We start from the raw sequence: 20,973 nt of genomic DNA on the forward strand, positions 1-20,973 counted from the left end.
GGAAATAATTTTTAATAGATGAGTAAGTAGAAACAAAGACTCTCACTGAGACCACAGCCTCCATGGCTTCAATTGTCACTGTAGGATGGTTACATATTCTGCATTGCATTTGTAGGAATCAGGGGCCATCTCTCCCCAACAATTTTTCACTCAAATACATACACATCAGTCTTAATAACTCAGTTAGTTACTCTCCCTCCTGACCACTAAGTGTACCAGGTCTGTGGTAAATCTTGGCAGGCTCCCTTGGAGAAGTTGCTCTCCTCTACCCAAGGGTAAAGATTCACAAATAGATTGTCTCTTTGTGCACCCTTGGGAGCGAAAGAGTCACTGAACCCTCACCTCCAATTTCTGCAGAAATGGGAGCCCCTTTGACCCACACCATTCAGGTCTTTCTAGGTTTTCCAGGGAATAGCAGTAAAAGTTGCCACCCAGGCTACAGATATCACTGTCCAGTCTGGAGCTTACTGCCTCCACTCTTGCTTTACATTCAAGCTGGGAGCAGCCCTGCATTGGACTTTCTCATCTAAGTGGGATGTGTTCAGGTCCCAGAGGGCAGTGATGATCTTGCTGTGTGCGCTTTTCAAGATTCGGTGATTTCCAAAAGCAAAAGCAAAGTTGTAGGGTGGGATTCTGTTTCAAAGTACTGGAGGGTAGCATCTGTCATTCTTTTGTAATGAACCTTTAGGCTTCCAGAAGCCCCAAAGTCCCCAGGTTGGTGTGAAGATTATGTGTTTCCTTGAGAAGAAGAGTGACCTTTAGGATTGGAATTATGTCTGAGAGTTAGATATAGGGAGTAACATGAAATGATTTCTTCCCATAAGAAGTCTTAGAAAAAGACAGGGAAAACGGCAGGAGAGGAAGGGTTGGATTACATAGGCATGAGTGATCGTACACCATTTCCTGAAAAATCCTGTGAGTGGAGACATAAGATGGATGGGAAAGTGGATTATAGACAGCGCATTGCCATCAACACTGGACCTATCTTGACTGTTGAAAGATGAAGGATTTCTTGCAGTCTGCATGAAGACATGCAACACAGAGTGGGTTTGGAGCATGGGCTCCATGTCTGCATTCCTGAGTCTCCCTCAGCTCTCATTTTGCTTCAGGAGAGATTAAGAGTACGTCACTCTCCTCATGGAAGAGTTCAGAAGGCAGCTGCAGGATTGCTGCCGAGCACAACCCAGTCACCCTAATTTGAGGAGAAGGGATCTTGGAACATACTCTCTATAAAAGGGTGGTACACGCATACAGGGAGGGCACAAAGAGCCATTAAAGTACAAGAGGGAAATATTAGAAATTCTATGCATATTTATTTTAATCACATCCTTTCAAATCCAATTTTGGCATGTGCTCTCTACTGAGAAATACATATTAATAAAGTTTCACCAGTGTAGACCTTGTAAATAAATCTACATATACTGGAGTCATGTGATCCACATCTTTGCTTACTGGTGCATTTGTTAGTAACAAACTTCCACAAGTGTAATAGCTGCAAAGAACAGATATGTGTTCTCTCCCCCACCCCCACCTGTGTGTGTGTGTGTGCGCGCGCGCGCGCGCCTGTGCTCCAGGGGCTGAAGTTGAGAGCAGGTGCTGGCAGGACCATGCTGTCTCTGAAGCCTCCAGGAGAGAAATCTTTCTGGCTTTTGTACCTTCTGGTGGTCACAGAAATCCTTGGTGTTCCTTGGCTTCTGCAGGCCTCACTCTAATCACTGCTTGTGCCTTAACATGGTGTTCTCCTCTCTGTTTGTCTCTGACTCTGTGTATTCTTTCTCTTGTAACTTCCACAGGGGCTTTCCTATACCAGTATAGCCTCATCAGAATGGATTACATCTGCAAAGACCTACTTTCCAAACTGAAAACACCTCCTGAGCTTCTAGGTAGATGAGAGATGTGGAAGGAACTATTAAACTCAGTATAATGTCTGGTGAAAAATGATTATATTCCTATGGCAACTGTCACATGATGCATGCACACTGCAGTCAACTTTGAGTTACAAGAGAATCTCAGTGGGAATCCATAATTTTAGAAAGAGCACAGTTCAGTAAGAAAGCAGTATTCAAGTTGCAGAGCCCCATCAGGAGAATCAGAGAGGAGTACTCAGACCCTGGGCCCCCTCCAGTTCCTCCATGGTGTCTCTTAAGTTGCACACGTCCCTCCCAACCCCAGACATCATTTTGTGGAGGGACAATGGGAAGGAAGTAGGACTTGGAAGGGCCATAACAGTTGCTTAAAATTTGGCATCCAAACTGGAAGAATTTTAATGATAAAATTGTAACTGGTCACCACCTCCTCATGCCTGGTGCCCATAGGAGTGGATACTCTAACAGTAAGTATATTTTGGAAAACAAATAAGTTTCTTTATATGTGCAGGACAGCATGTGCTGTATTAAACTTTGCACTTTCAATAGCAGATGCTCTGTGTCTGTGTCGCTGTGCATCTCTTCAAATAAATGGCTTCTATACCCCTCTTATGGTTTTGAACTGCACCTAAATACTGACATATTCCGTATCAGAATTTTGGACCAGCTCACAGATAGTGGAAGGCAGGGTCATTTAGTATTTAATGGCTAAGTAGATCTTTGGACTGAGAGAGAGAGAGAGAGACCCAATTTCAAAACTCAGTTCTGCTATTTAATATGGACCTCACATAGCCATGGATGAATTACCTAAGGTGTCTGAATCCCAGTTTCCTTGCCTGGGGCAATGTGGGATTGTATAATCTACTGCTTGAAGTTGTACTGAGAGTGAAGTTGATTAATAGAAATAAATGTCCAGAGAAGAGTGGACATAAACATAAGCCCTAGATCTGGGTTTCATCCCTGTCTTTCTCTATTCAGGAATTTGCCCCCAGGTTCAGAGGGAGAACCCTGCAGCACCTTCAGTGCATCCTAGCACAACCTTTTCAGACTGTGTAATTGCAGAAGACAGCCTTGGCTACCTTGAAGCACACCCCCGGAGCTTCAGTGGTCTTGGTTTTAAAGAATACTTCTGTATCCCTCAGTCAAAGATGGGAAGAATAAGGTTCTGCCATCCGCTAGTTTCTTTGTGTGAGTACCTCACTCACCTGAAATTGTCCACAATCACCACCGTCGACATCCTCATCGCTACATGCTAAAAATTCTGTTCATGGGCCCTTCATAATTATTGTCTGTGTAGTGTGCACAGGGTACTGCTCTATGCGTTTGGGACCCATCAGTGAACAAAGTGGAAAAACCAGTGGAATTTTGATCCCTTGGTGTTTACATTCTAGTAAAATGAGTGTGAGAGTACAGATTCTTGGACTGACCTGCTTGGCAGCCGACTCTGCTGTCTTTCCAGAGAAACCAGGCAGGACATAACAGCCTTTGTTTCCATATCAGTAGCAATGGGGCCAGCTCTATAGTGCTCCCCTATCTATTATTGTGTTTGGGAATAAGAATCTGCATATGTGCTTAACACCCTGTGCACTGTACAAAGCAGTTTCACACACTGTATCTCATTTAACTTCCCAGCCATGCTGTTGAGTAAATGTTATATTGCCATATCTGTTTTTCAGTTGAGGATGCTGAGAGTCAAAGGCCTGAAAGGCTTTTTCCATTGTCACTCATTCAAGCCGACCTGGGGAAGTCACACCTTTGACTCCAGATCCCATACTTTGCCCCTGGGGTGAATGTCGTACGGGAAACTCAACCCACAAGGCCCATGAAAATGACTGATCATAAACCATACTCTACAGAGTGACCGTGTGTATGTGTGTGTGTGTGTGTGTGTGTGTGTGTGTGTAATGAGCAGGCCCACATGGGCATGCTCACATTCACAGAAGAAAGAGTGTTTATCGAAGAATTAAAGCAATTGCCTGGGTGCGATTTGTGATGTTTCCACAACCAGGAACTTGGTACCTTCAACGGTGGCCTAGTGGTTGCTGGATTGTCTGAGTCCTCCCTTCCCAAGTACAACAATATCTGACCAAAAGTTCTTTCTCATTTTTTTAATTTTAAAAGTCTGTATTTAGTTTTTCGTATTACAGAATGATCATTATGCATAGCATTTGTGTTCATTTTAACAAAATTAGACATACAAGGAATTTGATTTCAATTCCATTCTCCCTGCCCTGTTGCTCCCCTCCTCCATCCCATTTTTTTCCTCTCAAACTCTCCAGATCTTCTTTGCAGTCCTATACTTGTTTGCATTTGATTGATCGTTTCTACATATACATGAAGCTGAGTTTCTCTGAGGTACATTCATACATGTATATAAAATGATTTGGTAAAATTCGTCCCATATTCCTTTCCCCTTCCCTTCATCCTCCCTCTTTCTTGTTTTTCTGTTTCTCCACTGAACTTCTCTACATCTTAATGATATCCAGTCTCCTCCCACCACCTTCTTTCCCTTATTTTCCTCTAACTTCCACATATGAGAGAAAACATTCTAACATTCATTTTCTGAGTAGGTCTTATTTCACTTCATAAGATTTTCTCCATTTCCGTCCATTTGCTGGCAAATGCACTTATTTTGTTCTTCGTTTGGGATGAGTAAATTTCTGTGTGTGTGTGTGTGTGTGTGTGTGTGTGTGTATGTATGTATGTATATATATATATATATATATATATATATATATATATATATATATATATATATATATCTCCTATTTTCTTAATCCATTCATCTGTTGATAGGTATCTAGGCTGGTTCCACAATTTGGCTGTTATGAATCGAGCTGCTATAAATATTGATGTGTATGTATCACAAGAGTATGCTGCTTTTAAAATTTTGAATATATGCAGAGGAAGGGGATAGCTGCATCACATAAGGTGGTCCCATTCCTAGTTTGTGTGTGTGTGTGTGTGTGTGTGTGTGTGTGTGTGAAATGTGTGCACTGTTTCCAGAGTGGTGGTATTAATTTCCAGTCAATCCAACAACATATGTGTGTGCCCAAAAGGGCTTACTCTTGTGCTGAATCTCCTTGGCAGCAAAGTGCATATTTATGGTACATGGGACTGGGAAAGAGAGTTGTTTTCTGTCGATACCCACAGGAAGTGGTGAGCACCCTCTGTAGTTGCCTAGAATGTGATTGGGCTTGGAGAAGGAACTCACAGCAGCCAGTCCAAACTTGCTTCTATCTACCAGGAGGTGGATGTGGCATCCCCTGAGTTACCCACCACCAATGCCATCCAAAATCTACAAGCACAGTACCTGGTAGACTGGAATGGAAGGAGAGGACTACTTGCAGTCCGTGCGTTCTGAGCATGGTAAACCCAGTGCAGCACTCTCATTTCCCTAGGGCTTTCCCATCTCCACTTTGGTGTCAATTGCACCGATAGAACCGTTTCCGACATCCATTTGGAATGTATACATGTGGGTAGACTGTGGGGCCACTTTGAGGGAAACCCTTGCTTAGACCTTGAATTGGGTTGCTGGGGCTCTAGGGACAGCTTCTTCCAACCTCTTCCTGTACCCTGTTCTGACAGCTTTCTTAACACTAATCCTTTGGCGGCATTGTTCAAAATCAATTTCTGCTCTTGCTCTCACATTAGCTCCTCAGGAGTCCACCCCCTCCTTGTGTGAACTGGAGAGGCACAGGTGTCCTGTTTAGGATTTGGCTGGGGACGGGAGGATAGGGCACCATGGTTTCCAGGTTCTTGACCCACAGAGTTGACCTGAGGGTCCCACTCCAGCCTCTGGGGCTCTTGTGCCCCTCCTTGTGGGAGTCTATAGAGAGAGTGCAGAGGCCTTTGTGAGGCATTGGTCACATGGTGTGGGAGGAGTCCATTCCTCCTCTGTTGACACCATGAAGTGACTGACTAGAGATGTGCCTGGAGCCCTTGGATGAACAGAGACTGATATGATTTCTTTAGAAGGTTCCAGTGTTTTTTATTTTCAATTACAGGATCCAAGCTTCATATCAGAGCCCAGCATGAAGATGACTGAGGTTCTAGATGATTGGTCTGATCTTACAGAGGTCCAGAGAGGAATGTGACCTGTTCGCCTTCCTGTGATATTATAAGAAATATTTCCTAATTTATTTATCTTTACTTTTTGGTACTGGTAATCGATTTTACCTACGGGTGCTTTACCACCGAGCTACACCCACATTACATTTTATACTTTGCAATAGTTTTGAGACAGGGTCTTGCTATGTTTCTCAGGGTCTCACTAAGCTCCTGAGGCTGCCTCAGTCCTCCTGCCTTAGCATCCAGATTTACTGGGATTTGAGGCATGCCCCACCATGCCTGGCTCTCAGGAAATCTTCATTGTGATTGCAGCTTCACATCAGAGGTTGGATCCCAACCCCCTGACACCCCACCCCGGCCTCACCCCCGCTCTCATTCCTCTCCTCCCCAGATATGTGGAAGCCACCTTACATGCTAACATCTTCTTCATTGTCTTGCAGTTAGTATTCCTTTATCCTCCTTGCACAGATGCACTTTGCTTCTTTCTGCGGTGGGATTCCTGAGACCATTGTTCCAAGGGAACAACAGACATGCCTGCTCTCTTTCTGCAGCTACATTCCAAGAGGCCCTTTCCAGGAGGGAAGAGAGGCCTTACAGCTGGGAGAGGAAGCAGGGAGCATTGAAGAGAAGGCGCTGAGAAGCAGGGGCCATGACTGGCCTTTGGAGCTGTCTAGGCTGGGCGCCAGGACCTGGGTTCTTCTGGGTCCCAGATCTCGAGGGAGGCTTGTAGTACCACTGACTCCTCATAACTGCTGCTCAGAGCATAGAGTCCTATTTTGCTCAGATTGGAGTATCCCTTTCTTCCCTCACTGAGAACGTGGGCAGGTGTGTGTGTGTGTGTGTGTGTGTGTGTGTGTGTGTGTGTCTATTCAACAGAGAGAGAGAGAGAGAAAGAGAGAGACGGATAAAATAGGAGGGACAGCATGCCTACCAGATCATTAGTGTCACATCTGTGCCTTCTAGTCCTGGGAAAGACAGAAAAAACAGAGGCTCAGACATGCATCTTTAACCTTCTTTCCCACTTAGAGATTGGTTTGTTATTCATAATTACCTTCTTTTCAAGTGTGTGTGTGTACCCATTTGTACATTATGTACACTTACATGTAAGTGTGTTTGTATCAGTGAGTGTACCAGTGTCTTCAGGGTGTGTTAGCCTCCCAGTATGTGCTCATATATGCATTTATGCCTGTTTCTGGGATTTTTTAATAAATATTTTCAATTGTAGATGGACATAATAACTTTATTTTTTTTAAGTCATGCTGAGGATCCAACTACATGCTAGGCAAGCACTTTACAACTGAGTCACATCCCCACTACCTGTTACTGGGATTTTTAACTGCCTGGATATTCCTCTATCCTTGTGCATGCATAGGAATTTATTAGTGGGCTTGGGTTTGCTGTGTGTGACTAACGGATGCCTGTACATTTATGTATGTGAGTTTGGTGAGTATATGTGTCACTCCTGTTTGTGCGGTGCATGTACTGCAACCAATTGGTGTGTGTGTGTGTGTGTGTGTGTGTGTGTGTGTGTGTGTGCTTGCACTTTGGTATGAGTCTAGTTGGAAATGCAAATCTACAAACACAAGGAGAAATTGAGGTTGGGGTGGTGTCCTATCTCCAAGTGCCTGGGTATGTGGTAGTTGAGTGTTGCTGAGTTTGGGGATATATGTGTGCACCTTTAGAGAGGTCAGTGTATTACTGTATGACTTGGGAGGCAAAGTGGGGTTGTGAACTTCAGGGATATGGGATTCAATGTCCCTTCTCTGCCCTGTCACTTTTTGGGGTCGGAGACATGCCTGTGAGCACCATTCAGCCAATGGGATGAGGATGAGAACTAAGGCTTGTTCAATCAGAATGGGAGGCAGGAGGCCGGGAGGGTGAGATGAGTTTATGCAAATAGGAGTCATGAGACAAGGTCCCAGGTTAGGGAGCCCAGAGCCACATGTTCAGGAGCCGTGGTGAGGCCGCTAGAATGACTCATGGCACCCTGGCTTCTGGGACCTGCCCCAGGAACTGTGGCCCAGATGAAAGGCCAAACACGGTTGGTGGACAACAGGAACATAGGCTTTGACCAACGTGTAGGGGAATGTGGGGAAGAAGGTGCGTGCTGCCACAGAGCAGAAAGGAAACAATTTCAGAGGGAAAGGAGACCCTGAGGTGCTGGACTGCAGTGCCACCTCCCTCTTACCTCAGCCCGATTGTTCAACACAGACTATGTTGATCTGTGCCAAGCCCTGAGGTCTGTGGGGCTGAGATATTCACTAACCAGGGTCAATTTGTGGGCTGACTTTGGTCCTCAGCCTTGCGACTAAGAGCAGTTTTATCGTGAAGTTCGTGGGGTCCTATTTTGCTCAGTTTGGAGTATTCCTTTCCCCTCATTATGGCCTGCTGAAGCAAATAATGATCATGTCCTGTATGAATTAAAGAGAGTAGTGATTCTCTTCATAGCGTGTATGGAGAGGTAAGTCTTTGAGCAGCCTGAACATCGTCCCAGGTGGACACAGCAGGGGCAGCTGTGATAACCATTCCCTCCCCACCTAGGCAGGTCTCTCTCAGCAACATGTGAACCTGGGTGTGTGAGAGCACAAGCATGTGTGTGTGTGTGTGCCTGTGTCTGTGTTTAAGGGGAGAGAGAGAGAGAGAGAGAGAGAGAGAGAGAGAGAGAAACTGTATGTGTGCATATGTGCTCCTCTAACTGCCTGGACCAGCGTTTCTGCTTCCATCTATTCTCCATTGTCTGTTTTTGAAAACATCCTCCATCTTCACTTTTCTAATATTTAAAATGGGGCTGACATGTTCTGGATAGGCAGAATTAATATTGTCAACATGGCTGTACTACCAAAAGTGGTATACTGATTTAATGCAATTCCTCTGAAAATCGCAATGATGTTCTTCATAGAAATAGAAAAAGATGCGAGGAAATTCATTTGGAAAAATAAGAGGCCCAGAATAGCCAAAGCAAGAAGAGTGAAGCAGGAGGCACCACAATACCAGACCTTAAATTATACAACAGAGCTATTGTAACAACAGCGGCATGGAATTGGCACCAACACAGGCATGTAGTCCAATGATACAGAAAAGAAGACACAGAGACACAGCCACGTAAATACAGTTATCTCACACTAGACAAAGACACCAAAAACTATACATTGGAAAAACGATAACCTCTTTGACATATGAGCTCACAAAACTGAAAATCCATATGCAGCAAAATCAAATTAAACCCTTATCTCTCACCCTGCAGAAAACTCAACTCAAAGTGATCAAGGACCTAGGCATTAGATCAGAGAACCTGCACCTAATAGAAAATAAGTTCACATCTACACCATGTCAGCCTAGGATCTGACCTCGTTAACAAGACTGCTAAATCGCAAGAAATAAAATCAAGAATCAACAAGTGAGATGGTATCAAACTAAAAAGCTCATCACAGCAAAGGAAACAATCAAGATGTGAAGAGAGAGCCTACAGAATGGGAGAAAATCTTTGCCATATGCACCTTAGATTAACCATTCATCTCCACAATATACAAAGAACTCAAAAGACTTAACCCCCCCAAAACACAAATAATCCAATCAAAGGACCTGAACAGTATGTCACAGAAGAACAAATACAATTGGCCAAAAAACATACAAAGAAAAGTTCAGCATCTCTAGCAGTCAAAGAGATGCAAATTGAAACTACACTGAGGTTTCATCTCGCTGCAGTCAGAATGTCAACTATCAAGAATACAAGTAACAACACATGTTGGTTAGGATGTGGGGAAATGGGTGCACTCATACAGTGCCACTAGTGCTGCAAATTGGTGCATCCGCTCTGGAAAGCAGTATGGAAATTCCTTATAAACTTGAAATGGAACCACCTCCTGACCCAGTTATTCCATATATATATATATATATATATATATATACACATACATACATACACACACACACACACACACACACACACATGTACACCCCAAAGGCCTTAAAATCTGCATACTATAGTGACACTGCCACATCAATGTTTATAGCAGCACAATTCATAATAGTTAAAATATGGAACCAGCGTAGGTGCCCCTCAACAGATGAATGAATACAGAAAACGATGTACATATGCACAAGGAATATTAGCCTTAAAGGAGAATGAAATCATGTCATTTAAAGGTACATGGGTGGAACTAGAGACTATCATGCTCAGTGAAATAAGCCAATCCAAAAACCCAAAGGCTGAATGTTTTCTCTGATATGTATATGCTCAATCACAATAAGGGTAGGGGATGCGGAAGATTAGAAGTAATTTGGAATAGACAAAGGGGAATGCAGTGAAGGGAGGGAATTTGGGAATAGGAAAGACAGTGGAGTGAAGTGGACATTACTTTTTCATGTTCATATGTGAATACACCACCAATGTAATTCCACATCACGTACAACCAGAAAGTGGAATAGTACTCCATATGTGTACGATATATCCAAATACATTCTACTATCATGTATAACTAAAAAGAACAAATTAAAAACTTAAAAACTAAAATGGGGGTGATTTTACATGCTTCCCAGCATGGATGTGATATTTTAAGTTACATCTGAGTATCCCAGCAATGCTGCCTGTGACCTCTGTTGGAGGTTGAGGATTTTGTGCTGGTGGGCTTGATTGCAGGGGAAGAAGGTGAGGGACCTCCCTACAAGGGGCAGTGTGGATTTGGCAGAAATGCCTCAGAACCCAGTTGGTATTTACATGGGGACAGTGGCATTCCATGTACCTCCGCATGAAATGCGGCTTCTTCTGGAACCTGGAACCTGGCCACGTTGTAAGACAATGTCAACATCATAAGACTCATCTCTTCATCCCAGGTGAAGGCTACAGCAAAGCTCTGTCAGGGGTACCTGTGATTGCTAGCTGGAGACTTGGTACACAGATAGCCCTTGTTAATGATCTGTGTCACCTTTGGTCACTCCCAGACACCACTGGAAATCTTTGCCAAGTGGGCTGATGAGGTCAGCAATGCTAGTAGGCGGGATCTCTGAGTCAAGGTAATGAATCGATGTACAGAAAACTGGCATCAATGTTTCCTAATATGTGAGTGTGTTGTCATAACTGTTGATGTCATTGTTATCATATTTCTGGACACAGATGTTAGCACAGGTAGCCTGTGATTTGTGGGATTATGCTTACTATTGTCGAATCTCTTTACTTTTCCCAGGCTTGCAGAAATTTGTGCAATGATCATGAAGTTATCCTACAAGGATAAAATGCAAAAAGCAACACAGTAATCTCCATGCTTTCTTACCATCCAGGGCCAGCAGAAGTGTCAATTGCTGTGATGTCTGTTTTTGGAATTCCTGCACTGCATCTTGAGCACACAGTTCTCTTGACCATCAGCAAATGAAGCTTTTGGCATTTCTTCTTGCATTTAGTTGCAGTTTCTTTCTTTCTTTTTTTAAGAGAGAGAGAGAGAGAGAGAGAGAGAGAGAGAGAGAGAGAGAGAATTTTTTAATATTTATTTTTTAGTTTTCAGTGGACACAACAGCTTTATTTTATTTTTATGTGGTGCTGAGGATCGAACCCATTGACCTGCACATGCCAGGCAAGCATGCTACTGCTTGAGCCACATCACCAGGCCTAGTTGCAGTTTCTTGTTAGGTAAGCTCCTTCATGTTAAAGAGCATATATTACCGTAGCTCTCAGCCATAGCAACCACTGGTAAATGTCTATGATGGCCCGACACTGTGCCAGAGCATAGTGAACAGAGCTCAGTCTGTAACCATTGCTGCTTTGCAAAAGGTGGTTACACATCTGTGTAAAGTACCGAAGGTAAAAGTGAACGTTTGGGAAGGACTCAATCATTCAGCGAGAGCCCTTAATGCGCATACACACACACACACACACACACACACACACACACACACACAAACACACGCACACACATATGGCTTTGTGTTATCGATGCCTTTGCCACGTTATTTCGTTCTAGTAATTCACTTTGCTCTGATTATACAAATGCATTGATCTGCAAGAGAGTGAGGTGGAAAAAGAAAGTTTCCTTCTTCACCATATATACCTAGAGAAGCCCCAGTCTAGGACTATTTTGAAAACCCACTGCTTCACTTGCCCCAGCATGTCTAAAATGGAGCAGGAGTGATTGCTCATCACCTGGGAGATGTACAGTGAAGGTGAAAGAGTTAGACCACTTTGACTCAGTCCCCAGACTGCCCATGGAGTTTGGGTCCCCAAACTCACCCTGGGCTTGGGACTAGCACGTTTCCACTCAACTTGCATAGGATACTTCACCTGCTAGTATTCGGGATTGTAGAAGTGCCTGTGACCCAATCCTGACAGCTGCTGTACAGCTCCCAGCATCAAATGGGCCAGTGATTTCTCAGAGAAGCTCAAGCAGCCTTTACTGAACTCTCTGCAGCAGGGCCAGGGAGAATCTCTGAAAGTGGGGTATACATTCAAGTGTGTGAACTCAAGCACAGTTTAAGATAAAACAGGGTAAAATGTAGTAATAGCCATCTTCAGGGAGGCGGGTGCCCAAAGGCCTTGAGTATTGCTTCTGGGTCAAGGCCTGTGGAACAGGTCCAAGGTGAGTGTGTGCCTCAGAGAGCTCCTCTATAAAATATTCTCCCCTCTAAATCTGGGTCTCTGATTGGCAGCGCCCCCTCTCACCATTCATTTCTTCTCGTGGAGTCAGGCTCATTCTTCTTGGCTCAGATGAGCAGAATGGGTATTCTTTCCTGAGTTGAGCCTGCAGTATCTCCCTGAGACACAGTCCTGTGAAATCCATATCTGGTTCCAGGCTTAACTGCAAGTGAGGCTCCAACTCACCATGATGCTTCTTCTTTGGGATCATAGCAACTGGGGTCCAACCCTGATATTTTTGGAAGGGAATAGGAACATGAGACAATGAAGAGGACACACAGAGGCGCACACACAAGAAAACTTAGGAGAACAAAGAGATCATTGTGTCTTCCTGTGAGTGTGAGTATATGGTGTGTGTGTGTGTGTGTGTGTGTGTGTGTGTGTGTGTGTGTCCACAAATCTTGGTAGTAATGGCCCAAGTTGGTTTCAATATCCACGCGACTTACTTCACTCCTTTGGTCTTTCAACAGGCCTTCAGGTAGTAAGGATGTGCAAAAAAGTCAGTGGAAGGACATTTCTGTGGTTCAGTGGTGTTTCTAAATTCCAGTTGGAGGTAGGCCCATCTTCAGAGGAGGCATCTATTGCAAGCAGGTCAAGATTGCAGAGAGGTGCTGCTACCCAGACTCAGAGTCAGAACACAGCATAGGCAAGGAAGTAGCAGTGCCTTACAGGTGACTGAGGTGGGTACCCAGCCATAGGGACTGTCGTCCTCGTGATCATTACAAGCTGCTGAGGTTCACAGGGTAGGGGCTTTCTATGCTAAGGGGCTGCAAGAATAAGCCTACACTCTGACATTCCAGCAGGTCTGAATCCATGGAGATAAAAAGGCCTTGACAGGCGACCTGTTGGGGCTTTGAGCTTCACCGCCTCTGTGTTTTCTCCGTGGCCTTGGGCAGTCAAGCTCACCTCCTAGTGCAACAGATCTGCCAGTTTTAATGTGGGCATATTGCCGCATGAGATCACTCACATAATGGATTATTTCAAGTATCAAATGTTAGGTGCCACGATGTGCCTGGCACATAATATATGCTCAATTGACATGGAGGCTCCACAAATATTCAGGTGCCTGGCCTCAAGTTGCTGTGTTCAGGGGACACATAATGCCCATCAGACATCTGCCCAATCCAGAACACCCTCATCTGCAACTCCTTGCGCATATTCCAGCCCTCCTCTTTATACCAGGCCCCTGTACCCTCCTGCCTGCTCGAAGTTCCTGCTGCAGGGATCTCTCGGGCACCCCTGTGCTATCCATCTCACTCCTCTACCAGGTTGACTTGAGTACAATGGTCTTACTTCCTCCAGAACTAAACCTTCTCCTGGCTCGCTCTTCACCCCACAACATGCCACCATTTTCATCCCTCCTTTTAAGACTTTTCTGTTCTCATGGATCCCTCTCCTCCCATTCTCCCTTAATCCTCTTCAAAGCAGGTGGTGACACCCAAATCTGCCAAGAAGCTGCTCTTGATGTCTCCAGGGACATCTACCTTGATAAATGCAATGACCTATTCTCACCCCTCCTCATATCTCACTTGACATCAGCATTTTGATCAGAGTAGACTGCCATATCTCTCTGGATACCTGTTTCTTCCCATGGTTCCCAGGAAACTCTGTTTTCTTCCATGCCTCCTTGGTGAGAATGTTTCCATCTCCTCAGCTGGTGTCCCCTCTTCTCCTGGGTCCTGTTATGCTGTGGGGCTCTTTTCCCGATTTCTACCCTTCTCTGTGTACACTCACTCCCTAAGCAGAGTTCAGGTATCCTCATGGCATTTAAGTGCCGTGTGTGTACCTGAAGCATAGATCTCTCAGCCAGACTCTTGACTTGTGTTCTCAGCACCGGGGAGTAGTCAAAGGGATCTTTTCTAAAGGTGTGGGAGATCGTATTCCTCCTCTTTTTTGCCCTTTCTCTCATATTTCACCACAAGGAATCACAGCACAGGAACTGACACAAGTCATGTCAGTCTTGAGAGGTGACAATCCGAGAAGGGTTCCAGGGCACCCTTGGCCAGAATCACAGGAGAGCACTCTGCCACAGGAGGGATCTCTGCCACTTTCCCCGTTTGAAAATGGCGAGACACCTTGGCCAGGCTGTCAGTTGTTGTGGGAGTGAGGGCAGGATCTGACCAGTCATGGACTGGGCCTGCTTTTCACTAGCTGTCCATGGGCTCAGCCGTCCCCTCCTTCCCCTGTGTGAACCCTTTTCCAGTTGGTGGCGAGCATTGCAAGCGTACTGTCCACTTTTCCACAGAAGCCTGTTCTCTCAGCTTCAGTTGGCTCCACAGTGATTATTCTGTGTAATCTTGATTGAGCAGAGACCCTCTTTTGTCCACGTGCCCTCACACAGATTTTTCAAAGAAATTCCATAAGCTCTTTGATGTTTTGAACCATTGTGGCTTGTGAGCCATGAGCCATGGAGTGTGAGCCTGTGTGCAGGACTCAGTCCATCTTCACCCTAATTGCCCTTCTGCATCTCCATCACTACTTCAAAAGCCTTTCCCTCAGAAAAGTGGTATTGCACCTTTATGCCAAAGGAAGGGTTAGAGGGCTCCTGGCCACTACCTACCTCCTAGAGGCCGGTGTTTGCCCAAAGAGAATTCATCTTTCTCTTTCACCATCTGCTCTGCACCTGGTTGCTGAAGCCAAAGACAAAGCCAAATACTGGCCCCAAGGAGGATGTCACTGAAACTGTCCTTTAGTCATAGGCATTTGCCCACGGTTTGCCACTTGGGTTTTATCCAATTTGCTCTGCTTAGGGGATGCCGAAGTCCTGCCCACCCATTGTATCTTCTGGATCCTTATACAGTGCCAGGGTGCAAGGTTACAGGGCCAGAAATATTGTCCCTTGCTTGTTCCACTGTGGGAAAAGCCAGGACCTAGGATTTGAGGACTGATGGGGTGTTCAGGGTGGTTAAGTTTCTGTAATAGGGAAGACACAGCTGTCTTGGAAGGAAATACTCTTTCCACATGTACACCTCTCCAAGGATGCCTGCCTATACACCAACAATAAGTCAGAATAAAGGGGCTTTGACTGCTAATTCCCAAAGTGCATATTCACCTCGTTTTCTCACACCTCCTGACCCCTCCATGATATGATCGTTTTCACTGTGACCCTGGGATTTGGTGGAGTCTGAAAGCATAAGACTTTCCCAAGGCTGGGTGAAGAAGCCACAGGTGTCCTGCTGGTGGTGCCTGTTCTTTTAACACAGCAGTGTGGGCTTCCAACTTGGCTGGCCCTTTGTTCAGGTGCTAGTCTCTCACTACTCACCCAGGTGATCCAAGCATTTTGCTTGAGAGATCTGGCCTAGAGTTTCTGCCTTGGTTTCCTGTGCCTGGTGACAGGCATCTTGCTGTGCGGTGAACAAGTTAGAGATGCTGCATGTAGACAGCCATGCAAGTGTCTGGCATCATTGAGGCTCTCAGCAAATGCCAGCTGCTACTGTCCCTAGCCTTGGAAAGGTTTGTGCTTTCTCTCTCTCTGAATTCCCTGAACAACTGGAGTGTTCTAGGACCCAGCAACTCCACCAGCTTCACAGCCATCCCTGCCACTAAAACTGCAGCTCTCCCATTCACTTCAGGGAAACTCTGCTGGGTTGAGGCCAGTTTAGTTTTCAGATTCCCAGAGCAAAAGACACACAGCTTGGTGTCCCATCTGCACACAGCTGAAAACCCAGGGATTTCATTCAACATCAGGATGAATATTCTCTTTGGCTTCTCTTCCTCACCTCCTTCCAGAATCCCCTTTGCCTGCCCCTCCCTCAGACCTGTCATTCATTTCTCAGCCAACAGGAAATCCCGCCCTCCTCTGCTGTTTACCTAATCAAAAGCTGTTTAACTCTTTGTAGTGCTAATGCAGTGTGCTGGGAAGACTGAACCAACTGGCAACAGGGGAATGAGCCTGCTGCTTTGAAGGCCCCCTCCTGGGGCTAGGGCAGATCACTCATCCTTTGTTTCCCAATCCCCTATGGAGCATCCTGCCTGAGAACTTTTGGATATCTATTTACTTGTTATTTATTTATCTGCCTATTCATTCATTCACTTTTTTGGTGATTGAACCCAGGGGCACTTTACCACTGAGCTACATCCCTAGCCCCCCCCCCTTTTGGCCCACACTTGCTAATGACCTTTACTTGGCAATTGGACATTTATTCCCACCAGGGCCTAAAAATGCACAGATTCAGACAGGTTTGGGGAGGACATCATGTCTTTCTCTGAGCTAGCTCGTGGTTTCTGTACAATGGGAGGTGATCATACTGACCTGCTAGGAATAATACATGGCATGCCTCTGGCCTAGAAGAGGTGCTCAACACATCTCTGCTCTCCAGGTTCTCCTACTTCCTAGCTGACTTTCCTGGAGCTAAGTGACCTCTGTGCATCCCCTTCTGTAAGATGGGGAGAAGTTTAATTGAGTCTTCCTCACCCTCAAAGGACTGGAGACTGCAGCCCAAAACTCCCTATTCTTTCATTCTGGATTTTTTTTGGGGGGGGCTTTCTATTTCTTTATTTTAGGACAGACCCCCTTTTAAGTGCACTGGCAGGCAGAAGCAGAAAGCAGGATGACCTAGAGGAAAGCCCTCTGGAGTTTCAGAGAACAGACTTGGGGTCTTGTCTAGGATCTGAGGTTTGCAGCCTCTCTGTCATTAAGTAGGAACCTGTCCCTCAGATTCCCAGCTTGTGAACCTCTGGGGATGCATTGGCAAACTTGGCTCTCCCAGAGCAGGAAATATGCCTTTTCATTTTCTGTGCCCAGGTTCTCTCACACTGCTGAAACACAGAAGGCTCGCACTAGTTTCTTGCTTGCTGGATGAATTTGGAGCTGCTGAGGGTTCAAAGCTACTGCTTTTGTTTGAAGTCTCATGGTTCCAAGAGGCTGATAACTCTGGGTCCCTGAGCTTTTACCCTGCACCCAGTGACTTGAGTTGGTACTCAGCTGGAAGCAGGGCAAGCCTGGAGGTTGCCTGGCTACTCTGTTTTAAGACCACTGCTTTGCTGAGACCCACAAGCCTAGGTTAGGCACCTGACACCTGTGCTCCCCATTGGGGAACTTAGTTCACACACTGTCTAGTTCTTGGTGATAAAAGTTGTAAGCTCTGGAGGTGGTCAGAATTTCCTGGAGTGTTGTCTGCCTGTCGCTGGCGAGAATGGTCAAAGTGACTCCCACAAGCCCAGATTTGGTGTAGGGTGAGGCTGAGGATTCAGAAGCCCCTGTGGTGGAATGGATAAGAGCTTTGAGCTTCCTGAGCTCACCAGGTGAGAGTGCAAAATCTCCTGGGGGTGTGAAGAAACCCCATCCCTCTTGACTTAGTACAAGATTGGCTAGCATGACAGGTGTCATTTGGAAATGCTAATGCTATCTTACCCCTTGGAGAGATGCACTGGAACACACACACACACACACACACACACACACACACATTCTAAACAATGTAGGCACCATAGCAAACTCTAGTTTCTGACAGAAATTTATGTTTACTTTTAAGAGATGCTACATGTTTTCCTCTAAAACTCAAGTAACTCTGCTGTTTTAGAGCTTTTCTCCACATTATTTCAGGTTCATCCTTTTTGTTAGTCACTTTATTATCATTAGTTTAAATTCAGCCATAACAGCCACCCTTGAGGCTCTGGTTCTTCCTCCCTCTTCCTTTGCCTCATTTCTTGTTCTCTGCTTTCCCTTTGATAGACCCTCAACAGTTCAGTGTAAACCTTGTTATTCTTCCAGTGTCTCTGCTACCTCAGTTTCTCTATAATTACTTCCTCCTCATCTCTAGTACTATTTTCAGAGATCAGATTGCCATCTAATCAAGAATTTTCTTATAGTCCCTTCATTTTTATTTCAGTAGTATCCCATGGTTGTCCTTTTCTCCCCTGAAACCACTCCTCCACTCTTTCCCCTCCTCTAATAATTTAAGTGTATTTTCTATTTCCACAGCACAGCATGTCCCTTTCTCTTTGACAGTGCCCCTCCCCGACACTGAATTAAGAATAGCCAATACAAGATAATTTCATAATATATTCTGATGTCTCTTTCAATCCTCTCCTATCTTCTTTTGGAATCTCTGAATTTTTTAAGCATGTTGAGATATCCTCTTCTCTGTTACACCCCCCAAAATTGGTCACATTATGTTTTCCACATTTCCTAGTATCCCATGCTTTTTCTCTAGCACAGAACTGATGGAACTGCTAGTTTACATATTTCTCTCTCCCACACAATCTAGAACATTCGTTGTAATGGGGCCTGCATATTACAGAGTATTCCCAGGGCCTATACTTGTTCCTCACATAACAGGTGGTCAATAAATGAACAAGGTGTGCTAGTTATTATGCTTTTATTTTTCTCTATATTCTGCAGTAACTAAGCAAAATCAGGGAAAATGTCAGTTTTCTTTACAAGACAACAGACACAAATCGTTTCAGAATGGTCAGATATGAACAATTCCCTCACCTCCTCCCATTTTACTGGTTATTTCAAACTTTCAAAGAATAGCCCATTTCAATGATATAAATTCTGTACCACATCACAGAATATGATGGAACGACTTCATTTCATTAACGTTAGCAAGACTGTTATACTAAATCTCGACAGGAAAAAAAAGAAAAAACTGTTCAATTATATATTTAAACATCTTGTGATCCTTAATTAACAGTATTATAAAATGAATACAAGTTTACAATATCCAAAGCAAACACTCTATTTCGCAGTTAAACAATTAGCACTGATCACAAATACCAAATACAGTGCCCTCCCCCATTCACGTCATTTCAACTCCGGACCCAGACCACTTACTCCTGGGGTATCTTGAACTCTCTTTTCCATTCCCTAGGGTCTACCTCAGATTTTCCTAGGGGGCAGAGTAACCTCTAGCACCTGAATTAAGTATAGCCTCAACCTCTGCATCGTCGTCCGAATCCCAATCATAATTACATGGCCAGTCCTTGGAGCATCGGTTACGAACCCTTGCCACAAAATGCATGACTTTCAGCTTGCTGGACTCCACGTGTGCTCGAGGGCCCCAGAAGAACTCGTACTCCACTGGACTGCTGCGGGGTACTGGCTTATAAATCAGGTACCCTCTGCGCACAAACTCTTCTGTAACGACCTTCTTCGGATCTCCAAAGATGCTGTGCTGCCGCCCAGGCTGCATTCCTAACTTCCCCAGCACTTTCCACACCAGAGCCTCTTTTGCGCTGTTGCCCATGATGAAGATGAGGGCTAATATGGACATCAGGAGACTTTTCTTAGTGCCCTGAAAATTGCTCCGGGCTACCGAAGGCTTTTGCGCTAGGGCACTGCTAGAGGCTTCCTCGGGAGTGGTGGAGGCTTCCTCTGGAGTGCTTGGGTCTTCCTCTGGGCCGCTGAGGTCGTCTTCTGGGGTGCTCGGGACCACAGAAGCAGCCATTGGGGTCTCAGAGGCCTCTGAGGCCTGGATCTTGCGATTGTTGCGGTTCTCTTCTGCGGCCCTTGCATTACGGCGGCGCCGACTCTTCCTTCCCCGAGGCATGTCTCTTGCAAGGCGCTGAAAGCCTACACAGTCTTAGGGAAGGATGCCTGCAGCCTCTGTAGAAAGCAATTATCTCTATCCTAAGACGCAGCCGCGGCGGAAGCTACCAACGTCAATAGAGTCTTTGTAACAACAAACCAGACGTTTTCAGCCACAAAGCTCGTTCCCACGCAAGCTGACTTGCACTAGCAGTCGCTGCCGGTACTTGCCGCAGCTGCAAGCGCGCGAGAAAGCTCAGCAGAATTGACTCCACCCCCACCCCCCCGCCACGCACTCGCCTAACACCAAAGAGGAAGTGGGCCGGTCCTCCACAGGGACTTCCGCTAGCAGATAGGAAAAGGAGCGTGGTACAGCAGGGGTGGGACAAGGGTAGAAATGACGGCTAGGGATTGGTGGGGGTTGGGGTATGTACGGAGGAAAAGAATACCCAAATGATTCTGTATTCTTCACTCCACTACAGACATTCCAAGATTGATTCGCTGGTTTGGGGAAAGACTGGGTCTTTATCACATTCGCACCGCACCAAAGGCTAGCTGGCGAGGAGGGAAGTCTGGAGGGAAGGAGTTGTATTCTTGAAAGGAATCATTTGACCCCAGCCCTCTTTTTTTTTTTTTCCCCTCTTGGCGTATGCAGCGCATTCACTCACTCTCCCTGTTTTCAGAAAGCATTTATACTATACGTATCTAATTAATTCTTAGGCTCATCTAGGACCTGGATAATAATGTTATGGCCAAAGTGCTGGGCGATGAGAGGAGATGGGAGTGCAAAGCTAGTAGTGTGAAAAAGGTGCAGAGCCTTTGCAATGTTCTGCGTTCTCAGGGGTTACCAAGCAGGGCAGTAAGAGGATCAGACCTCCATTTGTGCAGCCTCAAGGAGGGGCAACCTATCTCCTGGCAGACCACATAGGAAGCAATTAAAATAA

General features: G+C 45.4%; 1 protein-coding gene across 1 annotated transcript; it reads right to left on the minus strand.

Annotated features, from left to right (window-relative positions):
* Positions 1-18,861: 18,861 nt before the first annotated feature.
* MAGEH1 (MAGE family member H1) lies at positions 18,862-20,302 on the minus strand. Its single transcript, XM_081277963.1, has one exon. The coding sequence runs from the start codon at positions 20,049-20,051 to the stop codon at positions 19,392-19,394; it is 660 nt and encodes a 219-aa protein (XP_081134089.1). The 5' UTR covers positions 20,052-20,302; the 3' UTR covers positions 18,862-19,391.
* Between the last annotated feature and the right edge of the window lie 671 nt (positions 20,303-20,973).

The sequence above is a fragment of the Spermophilus citellus genome (genome assembly GCF_964194105.1).
Source record: "Spermophilus citellus genome assembly, chromosome: X".
Taxonomy (NCBI): domain Eukaryota; kingdom Metazoa; phylum Chordata; class Mammalia; order Rodentia; family Sciuridae; genus Spermophilus; species Spermophilus citellus.